General features: G+C 40.7%; 1 protein-coding gene across 2 annotated transcripts; it reads left to right on the forward strand.

The window, feature by feature from the left end:
• The first annotated feature begins 629 nt into the window (after positions 1 to 629).
• LOC100221991 (protein-glutamine gamma-glutamyltransferase 6) lies at positions 630 to 14,751 on the forward strand. 2 transcript variants are annotated; one of them, XM_072917072.1, is made up of 15 exons: positions 630 to 828; positions 937 to 1,083; positions 2,072 to 2,186; positions 4,079 to 4,252; positions 4,455 to 4,694; positions 8,408 to 8,526; positions 8,780 to 8,905; positions 9,049 to 9,229; positions 9,467 to 9,602; positions 9,974 to 10,077; positions 10,170 to 10,412; positions 11,074 to 11,391; positions 12,318 to 12,481; positions 13,101 to 13,225; positions 14,245 to 14,751. In XM_072917072.1, exons 3-15 carry the CDS (start codon positions 2,180 to 2,182, stop codon positions 14,393 to 14,395), a joined length of 2,088 nt encoding a protein of 695 aa, XP_072773173.1. In that variant the 5' UTR covers positions 630 to 828; positions 937 to 1,083; positions 2,072 to 2,179; the 3' UTR covers positions 14,396 to 14,751. The 2 variants fall into 2 exon arrangements, with proteins under 2 accessions (XP_072773173.1, XP_030144818.4); XM_030288958.4 differs by having other exon boundaries at positions 630 to 1,083.
• Positions 14,752 to 16,394: the final 1,643 nt, after the last annotated feature.

Below are 16,394 nucleotides of genomic sequence, written 5' to 3' on the forward strand. Positions count from 1 at the left end.
TAAACTACAGCAGAAGTTCAAGCTCAAGCACAGCCTTGAGTTTAGAATGTAGATATACACTAAATGACTTCTTTTCGCATCTCTTGTGTGTGTGAAACACCCAGATTGTGCTGAAGTTAAGTGAATTGCACAAGCAGAAATGAGAGAAACCCTTAGATCAGACCCTCCCAGCAACACTCACTGCACATGAAGTTAATGAGTGTGAGTAAAAGACACTCCAATACAGACTTATGGAGGAGATTCTGCCATGGGGTCTTTTTTTGTGGAATTTAAACTGATTTCCTCTTTGTAGCAGAACGTAGTAACAAGACATTGTAAGGTAGATTTAGTTACTCTGGGGATATGAACAGTAGACAAAATTATTAAGGATATAAATAAAATCTAGAAGTTTTTCTCTGAAAGTTAGCAAATTGAACTGCAATTCCAAGACTCCGATACAAGGGAAAAAGAGAAACAAAATATTTTGAACCATTTTGGATGCCAGGTGGGTGGAATTGAGCTAGGAAAAACACCTGTGACAACGTTCAGTCATTAGTCACTTAGGAACCATGACTGCTGCATTCCAAAGGGATTGCAACAGCAGCTGCTGGTGCTTTGCTGTGGTGAAGGTGAGACTGGCAGGTGCCAGTTTGGGATGTAGGCCAGTCTGAGAGAGGTTCTGGTGGCTCGGTGAGCACCACTGTGGGCGTGCCTTGCAGAGGTGAAGGAGGTGGTTGCAGCCAAAACAGAAAAAGTGTTCTGAGACTTAATTACGTGTGTGAGCAGCAAAGAAAAAAGGAAACAGTCAAATGCCAGTGGGAGCAATGTGTAACATCTGAGGCAATCACTGTAAGTACCGAACGCCTGAACTTAAGAACTGGTCGATGCGGTTTGTCACTAGGGCCCTGTGTGAAGACCGGGTAACATCAGAGGCTTGTGGCTCTTATGGTTTCCAAGGAATATGAATTAAGGAAAAGAGAAAAAGACCAACTGAAGTACCTCTGGACAGCAATCAAACCCATTTGAGGTGATTCCCGGAACAAGCCTTGACAGTCTGAACATCCCGGAAACTTCCAAGGGAAGGAAGAACCGCTGAATTATAATGTAAGTGGAGATGTGCTGTGCCAGGTGTACTGCTGCCTAGTGGGAAAAGCTTTGGGATAGGGCTAGCATGACTGTCATATTAATAAGTACTCATAGTCTTTGTAAAAGGAAAACAAAGTTTCTCAAAAAGGTACAAAGCCTGTTTTGTAAAATCTACCTTAGAAACAGCTGCTGGCACTTAACTTTTGCTATTTCAGTTGGTTTTTCTTTCTCTGTAACTTAAAACTCAGACTAATTTATTTTTATGTCTTTACTGAGTGCTAAAACATGATCAGTGGGGCTGCAGATCTTAAGCAGATAATCCTCTTCAAAACTATATAATTTTATTACTTGTACTCTTTTACAAAAAGTGATGGTACAAAATCAAAAATAAATATATTCATAAGCCCAGAAATAAATATAGTCATGCTTGTTAAAATGGACAAAGCTTAAAGTTTATGCTGACAAGAAGTACTCAAGGTTATTAGTTTCTGAGTTCTTTTTGAAATAAAACTTTTGGGAAATACTAATATATGGAGCTAACTTAACAGGTAAACAGATACTTGTTTCTAGTGGGAGTTTATAATTTTATTTGTCATAGGGCATTGGAGATAATATTAGACCATAAAAAACCCTCTGAAACCAACCCACAGCTATTGGATAAACCCAGAAGTGATATTAACCAACTTGGAAGTTAAGTCATCAGGAAATGCTCCTTTTTCCTTCAGATAGCTTTTACGTCCCACCGCGTTCCCCATTTCCTCATCCTTAAAGATAACTTATTCATGGCACACCTATTATCTTTGTAGGAAGCTCTTGTCTTGGGATTCAAGAGCATGCATTTCCTCTGAGTAAATAATTTTGGTATCTCCTCCCATAATTACACCCACGTTGAGTAGGAACTCTGGCATTAGACAGACATATATTATAGGAACCAGTTAATTCGTTTGACAACTTTACAGGTATTAATAACAACTGCTAAGTACCTCTCCCTTCTCTCAAATTTCAGCTGACAGCACGAAAAGATTGATGTGCCTTTTCTTTTTATGATTGATGTGACTTGGACATCCTTGAAGAACAAAGTAGAAGTTGTATGCAATTCTCATAAACTGAGGGAATGGCAGGTGAGTTCTGCAAGTCATTTGCTTCCCTTCAGCAGATATTTACTCAGGGCTGTTTCCTCAGGATTCATGCCCTGTAGGTATCTGCTCAGATTTCTTATCTGAAGGTAATTTCATATTGTAATTTGTTCTTGCACTTCATTTTCAAAGTTTTAATGTTGTTATTATTAAGACTTGTTTGAGAATAATTTTTGAGCTAAACAGAGGATACTGGGACAGGCAGGAGAAAAGAATTTTCATTAGATCAAAAGGCACCATATTTTAAATACTTTGTCAGAGATGTCTTGTGCTTGGTATTAACAAAATTTGTGTAATCCAATCTAATGAAGCTGTGAGCATGGAACCTACAGATGGGAATTCAAAGATGCAATAAAACTCTACCAAAGGAAAATAGTAACTGAGAGCATCTCTGCTTGCTCAAGTTTGAAATGAATATGATTATTGAGCTGGGCAATTGCAAAGCAAAGTTCTTTCTCATTTAATGCTGGAAAAAGCATTGACAAATCAGCTTTGCAGGGAGAGCAGCAGCTAACTGCAGATTGCTGTTGTACTATATAGTCATGCTAAAAATTCTCCTTTTCATCAATACTTTCTCACATTATCTCTTTCTTGAAAATTCTTCCTTGAATTTAATTATAGCACTTTTTTGCAAAATTAGTTTTCCTTTTACCTCTTGTTTAAGGATTAGATGTAAATTGTGGTTTAATATGCAGCTATATTGTTTCACACCTGATTTAGCATTTCACTGATAATCTCTGTGGTATAGACCTAGAAGCTTGTTTGAAGATCCCTACAATAATATTACATAGGCATAAATCCATCCTTTCCATCCTATTCTTTTTGTTGTTATTATTGTTTTATTTTGATTTCCCTTTAAAATGGTGGTGGTCATGTGTCCCCATCCTGTCCCCACTACCCCCACCCCCAACCTCATTGCACTTATGACACTGACCTTCATAAAAATGACTTAGAAGAGCCTTCATCAAGGTACTTGCCCTGAGCATTTGTCAAAACTTGAAACACAATGCTCCAGGTGTATTTTGTAGAGCCTCCCAGGGCAGATATAAACACAGAAGGTGCTTCTCAGCATTCCCAAAGACAGCATAACTGCTCAGGTTTGAGCATGGATAGAAAACAGGGAAGGGAAAACAATCTTGCAAGGGATATCATAGTCATATTTGCTTGCCAGAAAGTCAGTTTAGCATTTGAGGCGTCAGGAACTACTTTATGGGGTTTAAACCACAGACCATAATAGCACCATATGTGCAGGACACAATATCAGAGAACTCCAAGCACTCTGCAAGAATTCTTCTATGACATGAAGTTACTGCCTACTGGAAGAGGAACTCCAGTGGTCCAGCTGCCACTTTGAACAGAGCTAGATTCAGACAGATGGATTGATTTGTCAAAAGCTTCAGCATGTCCTCAAATACCTCTTGTTCATCCATATAAGACAGATGGTCTCTCACTATGCATTTTTCCCTGCATCCAGGCCAAACGGCATCAGGATCTAAGCAGGAAAAGTAAGATGTCCTAATTGCCATTCCTGTGATCCTAAAAATATGTATGTTGAAAACATAGAGGGACTACAGGACACCTTATTTGGTGCTGATTATGAAATGACACGAATTTGCCCCTGTAGATTTCTTTTTAAGTGGTAAAAGAGCATCCAACCCTGTATAGGAAGTACATAAGTGCTCTGCATGAGGACTCTTTAACAAAACCCAAGCAAACATTTCCATTATTGACCAATAGACTTAATTTAATGGGGCATCTGCTTTTTAGTTGTACTTCCTCCCACAAAAGGTAATTGCTCTTAGTAACCTCATCATGCCACTAAACAGCAAATGACCTCACGCCAGTTGCTTCTTCATGACTTTTCTTGTGTTTTATAGACCTGACCCCAACACACATCAGCTGGCAGCCATCAGTGAATGCAGCCAACCACCACACGGACAGATATGCCAACACCGAGCTGACTGTGAGGCGAGGACAAGCCTTCAATATCACCCTGTACTTCAACAGACCCAGGCAGAATGGGGAGAGCCTAGGATTTGTCACTGAAATAGGTAACACTCCCATAGCTAATCCGTGTTCTCAGAGAACTGTAATCTTTACTCCTCATAGTTCTCTCCTTATTTCTTTAGACATAGGATTTTTCTGCCTGTATTTTTAGTGCTTCCCGCACCCCAATGTGCTCAATTTCAAGTGTGAGGTTAATGTTGAAACCACACTCTGGAATGGAAACCAGTGACTCCTTCTTTCTGGCAGGGCCATCCCCCTCGGAGTCCCATCGCACAAGGGCAGCATTCAACCTCTCTGAGGCGGGGGGCAGTGGCTGGAGTGCTGCCCAAGGACCCAGCGATGCTGGAGCCACGACCTTCACAATTTCCAGTCCTGCCAACGCTGTCATTGGGCGATACAACCTCAGCCTCCGTGTCACCTCAGGGAACAAGATCTTCTCCAGATACCTGGGCCAGTTTGTGTTGCTGTTCAACCCCTGGTGCCCAGGTAGGTGCCAATGCATTTGCTCTTGAACACAGCTGACCCTGTTGCCTTCCCACCTGTACAGAGCTGCTCCCTCAGGCTGTCTCTCTTTGGGTCACCAGAGGCTGCAATCTCAGCTCTGTGCTCAGAGGTCTGGTTTAACTGCATTAAATAAGCTGCTGCCACCCCCTTTGTACCCTAACACAATGTGCTACATGTGGTTGTATCACAGCCTCTTCAGAACTGAGCAGATCACTTTTTCTGCAGACAAGGGCTTCTCTGGGCAAACTCTTCCAGGGCATCACTGAAGAATTTCTTCCTAACAGCTAATCTGAATCTCTCCCTTTTTAGGTTGTAACAGCTCCCTCTTGTCCTATCACTCTCAGCCCATGTAAAGTGTTGCTCTCCCTCCTTTTTGTAAGCCCCTTTAGGCACTGGAAGGCCACAATGAGCTCTTCCTAGAGCCTTCCCTTCCCCAGGATGAACACACCCAGCTCTCCCAGCCTGACTCCAGAGCAGAGGGCTCCAGACCTCAGAGCAGCTCCGTGGCCTCCTCTGGAAGCTCTAACTGCTCCACATCTTCCTTGTGCTGAGAAGCTCAGAACTGGATGCAGTGTTCCAGGTGGTGTCTCACAAAGGCAGAGTCACGGGGGAGAATCCCTCCCTCAGCCTGCTGCCCACCCCTGTTGGTGCAGCCCAGGATGTGGTTGGCGTTCTGGGTGACAAGCACACACTGCTGGCCCCTGTCCCAGTCCCATGTTCTTCTTTTGAAAATGGACACCTCTTATTGCTCCAGCTTTTCTTTTCTGCATTTCTCCTGCAAAATGCTGAGGCTGCAAATTTCTAACCTTGTATTTTGCAGCTATGGAATAGTGTAGAAAGCTGGATTAGCCTGAAAACATGACACCCTGGTGTTAAGAGAGCTCTTAGCCACCCCAGTGAGTAAACAGCTTATAAGAGAAAAGTAGCCACAATCATCCATTATTTTTTTACATGACCATATGTTAGTCAAGAGCCACTAAGAAATGCGTCAATAGCCAAGATGAAAAAATCTGCTAATTAGCTCAGCAAGTCCTGGAAGACAGAAATAATTATACAAATATGTTCAGGAAACTCAGACCATCTCTGCACAGTCCTGAGGGGAAAAACCTCCCCAGAAATCCCTGAAAAATAATTTCTGTGTAACTTGTAATTGATGGAAACCACATTGCAGGGACAGCAATATGTGACAGCTCCTGAACTGGAACAGCAGCATGGCAGTGGTACTCAAGAGACCAAACTCTTCTCAGCTGGAAACCTCAAAAATTAAGCTGTGCCCATTACAATTTTAAACTAATGTTTTTGTGGAAGAGTCCTCCAGATTTACCAGATGATGCATTGGCTACTGACAGATAAAAGGGAGTATCCTTAATGCTGAATGAAGGATGCTGCTGAATAAGTCCTCAGAGTGCAATAGCTCCCTGATCCTGAAAAACAGGAACAGATTCAGTTTGAGGGTATGTTACCACTATTGTAAGTGTCATAGCAGAAGGGAAATGGGAAATTTATTTTCTTGGCAAAGGATAAAAGGCAAATCTGGTCTGTAGATATGGTTCCAGGTGGGAGATTAGTCCTTAAACTGAGGAATACAGAAATTAATTCATTAACTGTAATATCAATAAAGAACTACTTATAAGAAAACAGTCAGGACTAGAGATGAAAGAAAAAATACTGGACTGGAGAAAAGCTACTAGAGAGTGGATCCTTAAGTGTCATCTGAAAAAACACTCAGATCAAATAGTTCATCACTGACTTTGGCACAACAACATTAAACAGCATTGTCCATGCCCAGATGGGCGGGGACAACACACAGAAATAACTGGCTGACCTTAGAGAGTGGAGAAGGTGAGAAGAAATAAGATATAATAATAGGAAATAAAAGATCACGCCTCTAGGGAGAAATAACAATGATTTCAGTGACAGACTTATCACCTGGAAATCATGAAGAATGTGAAAGCCCTTATTAATCAAAGAAGAAGAACCAAAGTGAAATGGCCCTGAAAAAGAAAAATGCAATCTTAAGCTGTATAAGAGAAAACAGTTAGTCAGACTTAATGCCATTGGATGAGATGACAAGAATTAAACCACGTTCAGTGAAGGGTTACTAGGATAAATTAATACATGAAAAATCTTCTGGACCAAAAGAAAAAAAAAAAAAGTAGTTTAGTAAGCTATAAAGGTTTATTGAGAGCACATAAACCTTAGGAGAAAAAAAAATGTTCTTCAAGTGATTATACAAGGACATTTAGATTGCTCAGAATAATAAACTCACAGGGCTAGAAGGATCTTAGAAAGTCACCTAGTCCCACACCAGGGCTCTAAGGCAGGTTCAGTTCAGCACTTAGGTCATTCCTGAGAGGTCTTGAACTCCTTCTCAATGACCAGTCTTTAGGGAAGCTCCAGCACCTCCCCTGGCAATTCCCTCCAATAAATACAAGCATTTCTATTAGATCTTTATCCTATTAACTAACCAAATCTTTCTTGCTTTGACTTCATTATATAATTTCTCCTACGTATGATAGACACCAAGAACAGGTTTTATTTCCTCCTGCCCCATCCTCTTCACAAGAATTTCTGGAATTTATTACAATGCTTAAGCTATTCCTTGCTCCCATTTGCTTCCTACTTTAAATAATTCGGAGTTAATTCATACTTCAGATTTTCAGGAATGCTGAGCATTCTTATTGCTCCTCCCACTTTTTCCAACTGGTCCACACCTTGAAGTACAGCACCTGAAACTGCACACAGGTCTCCATGTCCATGCTACCCCAAAACTTCAGGAATCAACAGTGATGATATTATTTTTGAAAAGTATGGACAGCAACCACAAAAATAGATTTATATCACATGATACAATTTTTTAAATAAACTGCAATTTTTTATTTGCAGGAAGGGAAGGATGGGAAGTTCCTATAGGAAGGTAAAGGAGCTGATTCAATAAAATAGAAAAGCTGATCTTTTTGTATGTATTTCCTGCAATCTTGAACCTTTCAGAAAGTATCTTTAAACATTATGGAATTAAAAGCAGAGCTAAGGTAGCTATTGCTACCTAAAGAGTAATTAAAGAGTAACTAAAGACTAACTAAGAGAAACTAAAACAACCTAAACCTCTGTGGGAACCACTGCTTTCATAGCAGCTAAATACTGTGCCATAAACTTGGAAGAACAATGAGGAGCAATGAACTCCAAGTGAATGGCTGAGCAGGTTATCCTAATAACATTCCTGATAGGACTTTGAATCAGGCAAGAAAAGATCTTCATTTAGGAATCTTAAAACAAGACAAATACATCTGGAAAAAAGAGAAAAATGTCATCTGTATTGTTCTTTTCAAATCTTTTCCAATCTGTTCCACTTCTAACCACACTGAGAAGACAGAAAAATGCGGTGAGCTAGCCTGGACCTTTGTCTATCTTTCTCACAAAAACAGTGTGCAGACAGGAGACATTTAGATAATACACAAGGCTACACTAAAAGTAGGGGGAAAAGGTTAAGTAATATAATATGAATCCTTCTTTCACCCCCCCACCTTCCCTGGCCATATATTATAACAGACATTATTGCTGAACTGTGCCTGTTCATGGAGCTGTAACATTTCTATTTTGCAAATAGAAGTTTTCTCCTTGCTAAATCAGGACAAAAATGTTTCTGAAAGGTTGCTGGTATTCTCAGCTTTATGCCTGCCCAACTTGGTTTTCAGGTGATGATGTCTACATGTCCAATGAAAATGAGAGACAAGAATATGTTCTAAATGAAAATGGAATAATCTTTGTGGGCAATGCAAGGTACATTGAAGCAAGAGGGTGGTTTTATGGACAGGTAAGTCACAAGGAATTTGTTTGGACTTTCATTCTGTCTTCAACAGCATTTATCTTATCATTATTTGCTGTTTATATAATAACTGCAGAAACCTGGGTAGCCTTACTTGTGGTTTACTCACAGTGTGTCCCACTGTCCCTATCACTTTTGGGCTGGGATATCTCAGAAAGAAGGAACTGCAGTAGTAAAATCTCCTTCAATTCTGCTTGTGAAACCATCCATTTTCTTAAGAATGTAACTTATCTGATCACAGTTTCAAGACCTCCTAAACATCTGCCTCACCATGCTTGATCTGAGCCTGTACTACCGTCAGGACCCAGCCATGGATGTGTCCCGCAGAGGAGATCCCAAATATGTGGGCCGAGTAATCAGTTCTATGGTAAGAAATGGACACCTTAACCCCAACCTCACAGGGGTGAGCAGAAAGCACCACTGAGACTCAGCCAAAACAACAGAATGAGCTAAAGACAGTGCACTGCAGACACTTCATTTTGTGCATTCTGTCCACTGGCCTCTCTTTAGATCAATGGAAATGATAACGATAATGGAGTTCTCCTGGGGAAGTGGCAGGGAAGTTTCCACTCGCATGAGAACCCGTCCAGGTGGGATGGCAGCGTGGTGATCCTCAAGAAATGGCGCCAGGACAACTACAGACCTGTTCAGTACGGCCAGTGCTGGGTGTTTGCAGGTGTGATGTGCACAGGTAAGCTGTCAGGATAGAGGGCTGGGCTGAAATGGAGGCATCTGGGACCTCTGGTTTTATCAAAACTACAAAGCAATAATTTCTACAAAAGGAATAGTGCTGTGAAGACCACTAATGCTGAAGAATCACAAAATATTTAGACATTTTGTTTCTCAGATATTTGTAATCATTGAACTAAAGCTGTGTGTGTTCTGTTGCATTTCTTGCTTGTTTGTTTTTTTATGAAATGTATTTCAGTTTTGAGGTGCTTGGGGATTCCAACTCGTTTGGTTTCAAATTTTAACTCTGCTCATGACGTGGACAGAAACCTGAGTATTGATAAGTACTATGACAGCTCTGGAAGGAGTCTTAATATCAGCAAGGATTCCACATGGTAAATATAATTTCTTCCATCTCATCAACAACAATAGAGAGGATCTAGGAGACCTAAAACCACAAACACTAATAGTACAAAAGCAATTGAGTGGGCAAAATGTAATACAACCATCTAAATTAATACTGCAGACATCCATTTGAAAAACAAACAAACAACATACTTCATGATTTTCTCCCTCCCTGCCCTGAGGTCTATACCTCAAAAGCAGGCAGTAAATCTGTCCTTTGAAAGAGGTACTGTAACTTGACACTTTGTGTCTCAGTTTAGAGTTTAGAAATTTTTTTTTTAAATTCACTACTCCTCTCCAACTGGAAGTTTGCATGACTACTCTATATTATCATTTTTTAGACATTGTTCTTTGTCTCCAGGGATTACCATGTCTGGAACGAAAGCTGGTTCATTCGCCCAGACCTGGGAAGGTCATACAATGGGTGGCAAGTTTTAGATGCAACTCCACAGGAACAAAGCAGAGGTAACAGCCTAAGCTCTCAGCCTGCCTTAAGAGTCCTTCTCCAAACTGAGCACAACCGATAAAGTTTAACCTTTTTTTTTTTTACACTGTAGGAATGTTTCAGTGTGGCCCTGCATCTGTCTTAGCCATTAAAGAAGGTGAAATAGACCTGGATTACGACACCTTGTTTGTGTACTCAGAGGTGAACGCTGACTGCAACAGATGGATTGTGTACAATGATGGAACCAAGAAAAGAGTTTATTGTGATACTGAAATCATTGGCAGATCTATCAGCACCAAAGCTGTGGGCAGCAATGGCCGTGTGGATGTCACTGCTAACTACAAATATCCAGAAGGTAGAGGAATTAGCACAAGTGTTCTCCTTTTATTACCTACTGAATCCTTGGTGCTGGGAAGCTGCAATGGATAACCTGCCTGGTTTGAACATCTCTCTCCTGCCTTCAGAAAATATTTCTGGCAGTGTGTTCAGATTGCTTTCTTAATACAATGGGTATTATGTTCTTGGGTTTGTGCATTCAGTAGCTTCCTTATTAAGGGACAATACAAAATATACTTTAATCCCTTCCACAGAAGTGTAAAATTTAATGCATACACAAAACAGGGCTATAAAATACATTTTACTACCCAAGGCAAATAAACCCTCAGGGTTTCACTCCTCAGTGTTTTAGTGCAACCATGTTTAATACAGAGGCTAGCTGCCATCAGATCAGCGGAGTATCACTTAGCACATTACTGCATGTTCTGACCAGAAAAAAAGAAATCTCACTTCTAAACAAATACAAATGCATCATATTTCATTTCAATGATTTATTCACCTTGTCATGGTATATCCCCTGTGAAAAACCTGACTGGAGGCTTAATGAAGATACAGGGAGCTTTTGGGTATTGCATATTTCTGAGTGATGCTGATACCCTGTGTTGGTCTGAAAACCTTTACACAGAAGAAGTGCATTTGCAACAAAAGCAGCATTTTACTTGGTTCTCTGCTTCCACCAGGTTCTGCTGAGGAAAGACGAGTCTATAGAAAGGCCTTGGGTAAGCTACTGGGAATAAATGTCACAGAAGGACACACAGAGTCTCCCAGGGGAAGATCTTCAGAGACAATGAGAAACCCTGGCATCGCTGGGAAATTCAAGCTGGTTGAACCTCCAGTTTTTGGCAAAGACATTAACCTGGTCCTGGTGCTCAACAACCTCTCCTCTGACCGCAAGAGCATCAGGGTGGACATGAGTGCCTCCACCATCCTGTACACAAGGAGAGCAGTGACAGAGATCCTGAAGGCAGCCACTTCTTTGGAGCTTGGTCCTAAACAAGGTAACTTTTAATGTCCCTAAGGAGCCAATAGAGCTCTGCTCCTAGCCACAGCAGGGCAGGAGGAAGCATCAGTATCATACCTGTATCAGTTTTGTAGTGCAGCTACTCATTGTTTATGAATACATTTTACATTTTTTTTTTCTCTGAAAAATTTCACTAGTTCACGCATTAAGTGGATGTCTCATGAAATCTTACATACAAGGCTACACTTATAGCTCCAGAAGCAGCACTATGTGTGTGTGTCATGGTTTCTATATGTATACATATGTGCATGTGTGTGTGGTGATTATTACATAGCAGCACACCTTACTCTTAACAAGTAAAAAAAGTCTGTTGTGTGCCTTCTGGCACCCAACAGGCAACACACAAAAAGAAATAATCTAGGAAAAAGGTTAAAAGTTACAATGAAACCATGTCTTTCTTTTGGAGAGTAAAGACTATTTAAATTGTTATAGAGATATTTTTCATCCTCAGGAGCTACAAAGATAAACATTTTTCCCATACACAGCAGAAAAATTGTAGGACTACAATGAGCAGCTGAACAGGTCACTTGTAAAGGATCTCTGTGAAACTTGACCCAAACTTTCTTCTTGACTGAGGTAAAATAAAGAGGATTCAAGGAGGGAATAGATTAAAGTGGTTATACCTCTAATCATAAGAAATACAAAGGGTCGGGAATCCTGTGAAATGTAGATAAGCAGACTCCCTCAGTTTCAGGCCAAAATCTTCTATTCAAAACTAAGGGTCAAATGAGCTAAAGTAGGCAAGGATCACCAGAAGAGGGAAATACACAAGAAGGAAATATAAACAAAGTCCACTGCCATCTTTTTTCTCTTCAGTAATTAATAAAACCCATCACTATAACTCTTTTCTTTTTAGCTTGCTTTGAAAATGTAATGGTTCCTAAATATATGTCTGAATTCTAGTGAAGCATGTCCGGGTGAAGATCCCCTATAGTCATTATGGAAGATATCTGACCACTGACAAAAGGATCCAAGTCACTGCTTTGTGTGAAGTCATGCGCTCCCAAGGGCTGAAGCTGCTGGTGGAGAAGACAATCATTTTAGAGGACACAAACATCATCATTAAGGTGAACAATTTTCTCCCTGATGTTCTGAACAGATGCTAAAAGGTCTTTCTGGAGCTCAGTTATTAAGATGAGAACCTAGGGATAAATGTATTGCACTTAGGCCACCATTTCAGATGTTGTTCCAAAATTCTGCCTGCTTGAATTGAGAATGCAAGGATGTGAGAGGCCAGGCTGAACCTTGGCCTGAATCTGCCCTGTTTTTCAGAACAGCTCTGTTACCTTATTTTTTTTCCCAGTCACAAGCCACTGCCTTCTGTTCCACAGTACTTGTTTTCATTCCATGTATTGGCAAGTGCTTGTGCGGTCCTCAAAGAACTTGGCCAAAATACAGATTTAAACCCTTAATTCTAACCAGTGCTTATTGTTTTAGCACTTTAATCCTAATCAATGATGCACCAAAAAAGCCACTCATCAACTAAAAGATCAGACAGGTTTAATGGGACATGTCTGTGTAGGCAGGGCTCTGTTTCACTGAATTTCACTTGAGCTAAGCCACATCCAGCTTCAAACATGAGGGAAGCTAATGTCTGTCAGCTAAATGCCACTTGCAGCTCCACTGAACTCTGACTGCAGGAAAGCATAAACCTGGGAGTGATCAGAAACGTGTTTTGTCCTTCAGGTGCCCCGGCGGGTTGTGGTGAACAGAGCTGTGTCCCTGGAGATCTCCTACGCCAACCCCCTCCCGGAGCCCGTCAGCCGCTGCGTGCTGCTGGTCACTCTGATGAACCAACAGGTCAAGATCAAGTAAGTGCAAGCTGCTTCCAGTATCACCAACAGCACCTCTAATTCCTCAAACAGAAAGAGGAAAAAAAACCAACCACACTTGATTTGTCTTTTTTTATATTTTCTATTTCTGAAAACAAAAGTGCCACCAACTATATGTAGATATGATTCCTTAATCGTGGTGTTTTTCCACATAGAGTTTCTTTAACAACCCAAACCTGCTAACATTCTTTTTTTCCTGGGAAAGCAAATGCACATCTCAAATTCTGTTGTCTCTCTGCAGCTTATTCTACAGTTTGGCATTCTGTTTTTATTTTCATATGCAATACCCTGATACTACAAAAATAATTAGGCTAAAGCAAACAAGTCAGACACTCCCCTTGGTTCATCCCAAACAAAACGTTGTTCTGTTCTCCTTTAAAGCAGGAAAAAACTTGCCTTTTCAAAACATAAAAGCAAATTGTTCCTGGTTTTTATTTTCTTTTCCTCCGGACTCTGCTGCTTTATGGATCAGCTCATTGTTGAGTAATGTTTGTACTTCCTAAAGCTTCTTCTTTTGTAAAGCAGCCTGACTTGCTTTGACTGTGGAACAATTTGGACTTAATAATCAATTTAAAAAAGGAAAACATTATTCCAGTAGAAGAGTAAGCTAATTTAGGCCAAAAGGAGATATAAAACAAAGCGCAATGGCCATAAGAAAAATCATTATTGCCAAAATGGGTATGAACCAAGCAGGCATTGGACAGAGCCTGCTGATCTTTGCTATCAAAGTTTTTCTATTCTTAGTTTGTTTTATCAAAATTTGCATCCAGCCCTAAGACATTGCACCTCTCTTTTCCATAATTCTGTTTGAGAGTCAAGGAAGATGGTACTGTCTCATTTCTTAGTCTACACTTGGCCTCAAACCCTAAGTAATTCTCAAAACCCAAGGCTGGGTCTCAAGTAACTGCAGTTCTGTTTCTTGGGAATCTCCTAGAAGACAATGCAAGCCTGAACTAAATACTTTTTTTTTTTTCTTTCTCTATTCTTTTCTTTTTCAGTTTGGCACGACTGGCACCAAGGGAGAGATCAAAAATTTATTTTGAGTTCACACCTCGGAGGGCTGGGCCCTTACAGCTGCAAGTAGACTTCTCTTGTGACAAATTTTCACATGTTAAGGGATTTGTAACACTTGCAGTAGCACCTGCATAATGTGATGGAATCAACCTTCCATTTCAGCATTAACACAGCAAGACACTCTCCTCTGTATAGGAACAGTGGTGACAGAAAGGAACTTTGCACAAAAATTGATGACCTCTTACATTGCAATAGAATCAAGTCTGCTTTCATGGTGCTTAACTATTTAGTCTCTAATTGTATTTCTCTTCCCTCTCACCCCCTGACAAAAGAAAAAAACTTAAGCCCTTTCTTTGTAGAAATAGTTTCACTATTTTCAAATCTCATTCTGTTAAGCTCCCAGTTTTGACTTTTCACTCAAATAATTCATACAATCACCTTTTGACCACATTCTAATTGTCAGCAATAAATAAAAATCATTCTCAACTGTATTGTTTTGTAATGATTTATACATTCTATGGGGATATTACAAGAAATCACAAGACTGAGGAAAAGGGATTTTTTTCTTCATTTCACAAGCCACTAACCAAGAAGAGTGGAACATTTTCTCCATTGCTCACCTAATATCTGTATTTTTGACACCTATAGTTCCATGAATGGGGAGGAAAAAAGCCTAGGAAGGATGGGAAAAGTGATGCTTGGCAGTATTTGTGTAGCCTGTGGGCACAAGCTTGTCACAGAGTGGAGAACACATGTACATATTCAAAACAGTAACTTAATACTTATGCATCCTGACAGAGTCCCAGGCACCACAAAGCCGGGGGAGGGTTTTGCAATAGCGTGGCAGCCCAGCAACCCAGGGTAAATAACTCCCCTTGCCCATCAGTGTAAGGTCACTGGGGACAAGGAACACGTTTGGCTTCAAACCTTCCCTGTGGCTCACTCAGGGGCAGCCCTGACCCCACACTTGTCAGTACCTGCAGACAGAATCCTCTTTTGTGGGTTCCCAAAACCAGCATCTCCAGGTACCAGTTCCCCCCTGAACCCCACCTTTAAGTAGCTGTAAGGATTCCCTGTTCCTGCAGCCTCTCCAGGGCTGCTGGGACAGGTAATGACTGACCAGGTGCAGGAGCTGCCAGGTCACCCTCAGAGCAGGATGTGGGGCAATCGTGGTGTGCAAACAACTCTGCCAAACCTGGAGAGTTATATTTGCTGTGTGACTTACAAAAAGTTTAAAGCAGAATTAATCAGCCAAAAGAGAGCTGTCAGGAGTTACAGGCATGGGCATTTTTTGTCTGACAGTTGAGCATATTTCAGTCTGAGGGATGCAGATATAATCATAGATTTTTACAGAAAAAAAAAAAAACATACACAAAAAAACCATTCAAAACTCCTTTAGATTCCCTTTAAAAAAAATGTATTTTAACTGCAGGCAATTAATTTGCCTTTTTGGTTCCCAGCATTCTTTATATAAAATTAGAAACAAAACAGAAAACAGAACTGAAAAAAAGACACAAGGCAGAATGTAGAGGTGAGGAAAATAAGAGATCATCCCTTCTCCTGACACCCCTTACTCCTCATTACAGTTCACTGGAAGTCCAGAGCAGTCTGCGCCTACTCTTGGGACAAATTGGCAGGGCATGTTTTTAGGTAAGCTGCCACACAGGATGAGGGAGGAGAGGGCAGGAGGGAGCTGCAGGAGCAGAGTGCCTGTAATTACAGTGGGCAGGGCTCACACCAGAAGAGCAGCTCTGTAGCTTCCTCCAGGGCCCAACCAACCTTGCCATGCCAAACAGCTACAGAGGAACTATGTGCATGTATGATGAACACCAGACTACAAAGAAAAATTATTAGAAGCAGAGGCAGCCATTAAACACTTCTCTTTACTTAACACAAATCCCCAGTCACAGCTGGTGATCCCCCCAGTGCCCCCTCCCTGGGAAGTGCTGCTCCTTACAGAAGAAATTCAGATTATAGGTAATCATGTCAGAAACAGGTAATGAGAAGGAAGCATTATTACAATAATGTTGTGACAAAGACAGAACGAATTACATGCAGTTCTGTGGAAGATTTTCAGATAGATGTTTTTGAAAAAAAGAAAAAGTTGGAGGGAAAAGCTACTGGCAGTAACACT

This window comes from Taeniopygia guttata, chromosome 20, assembly GCF_048771995.1.
Source record: "Taeniopygia guttata chromosome 20, bTaeGut7.mat, whole genome shotgun sequence".
Lineage (NCBI taxonomy): Eukaryota > Metazoa > Chordata > Aves > Passeriformes > Estrildidae > Taeniopygia > Taeniopygia guttata.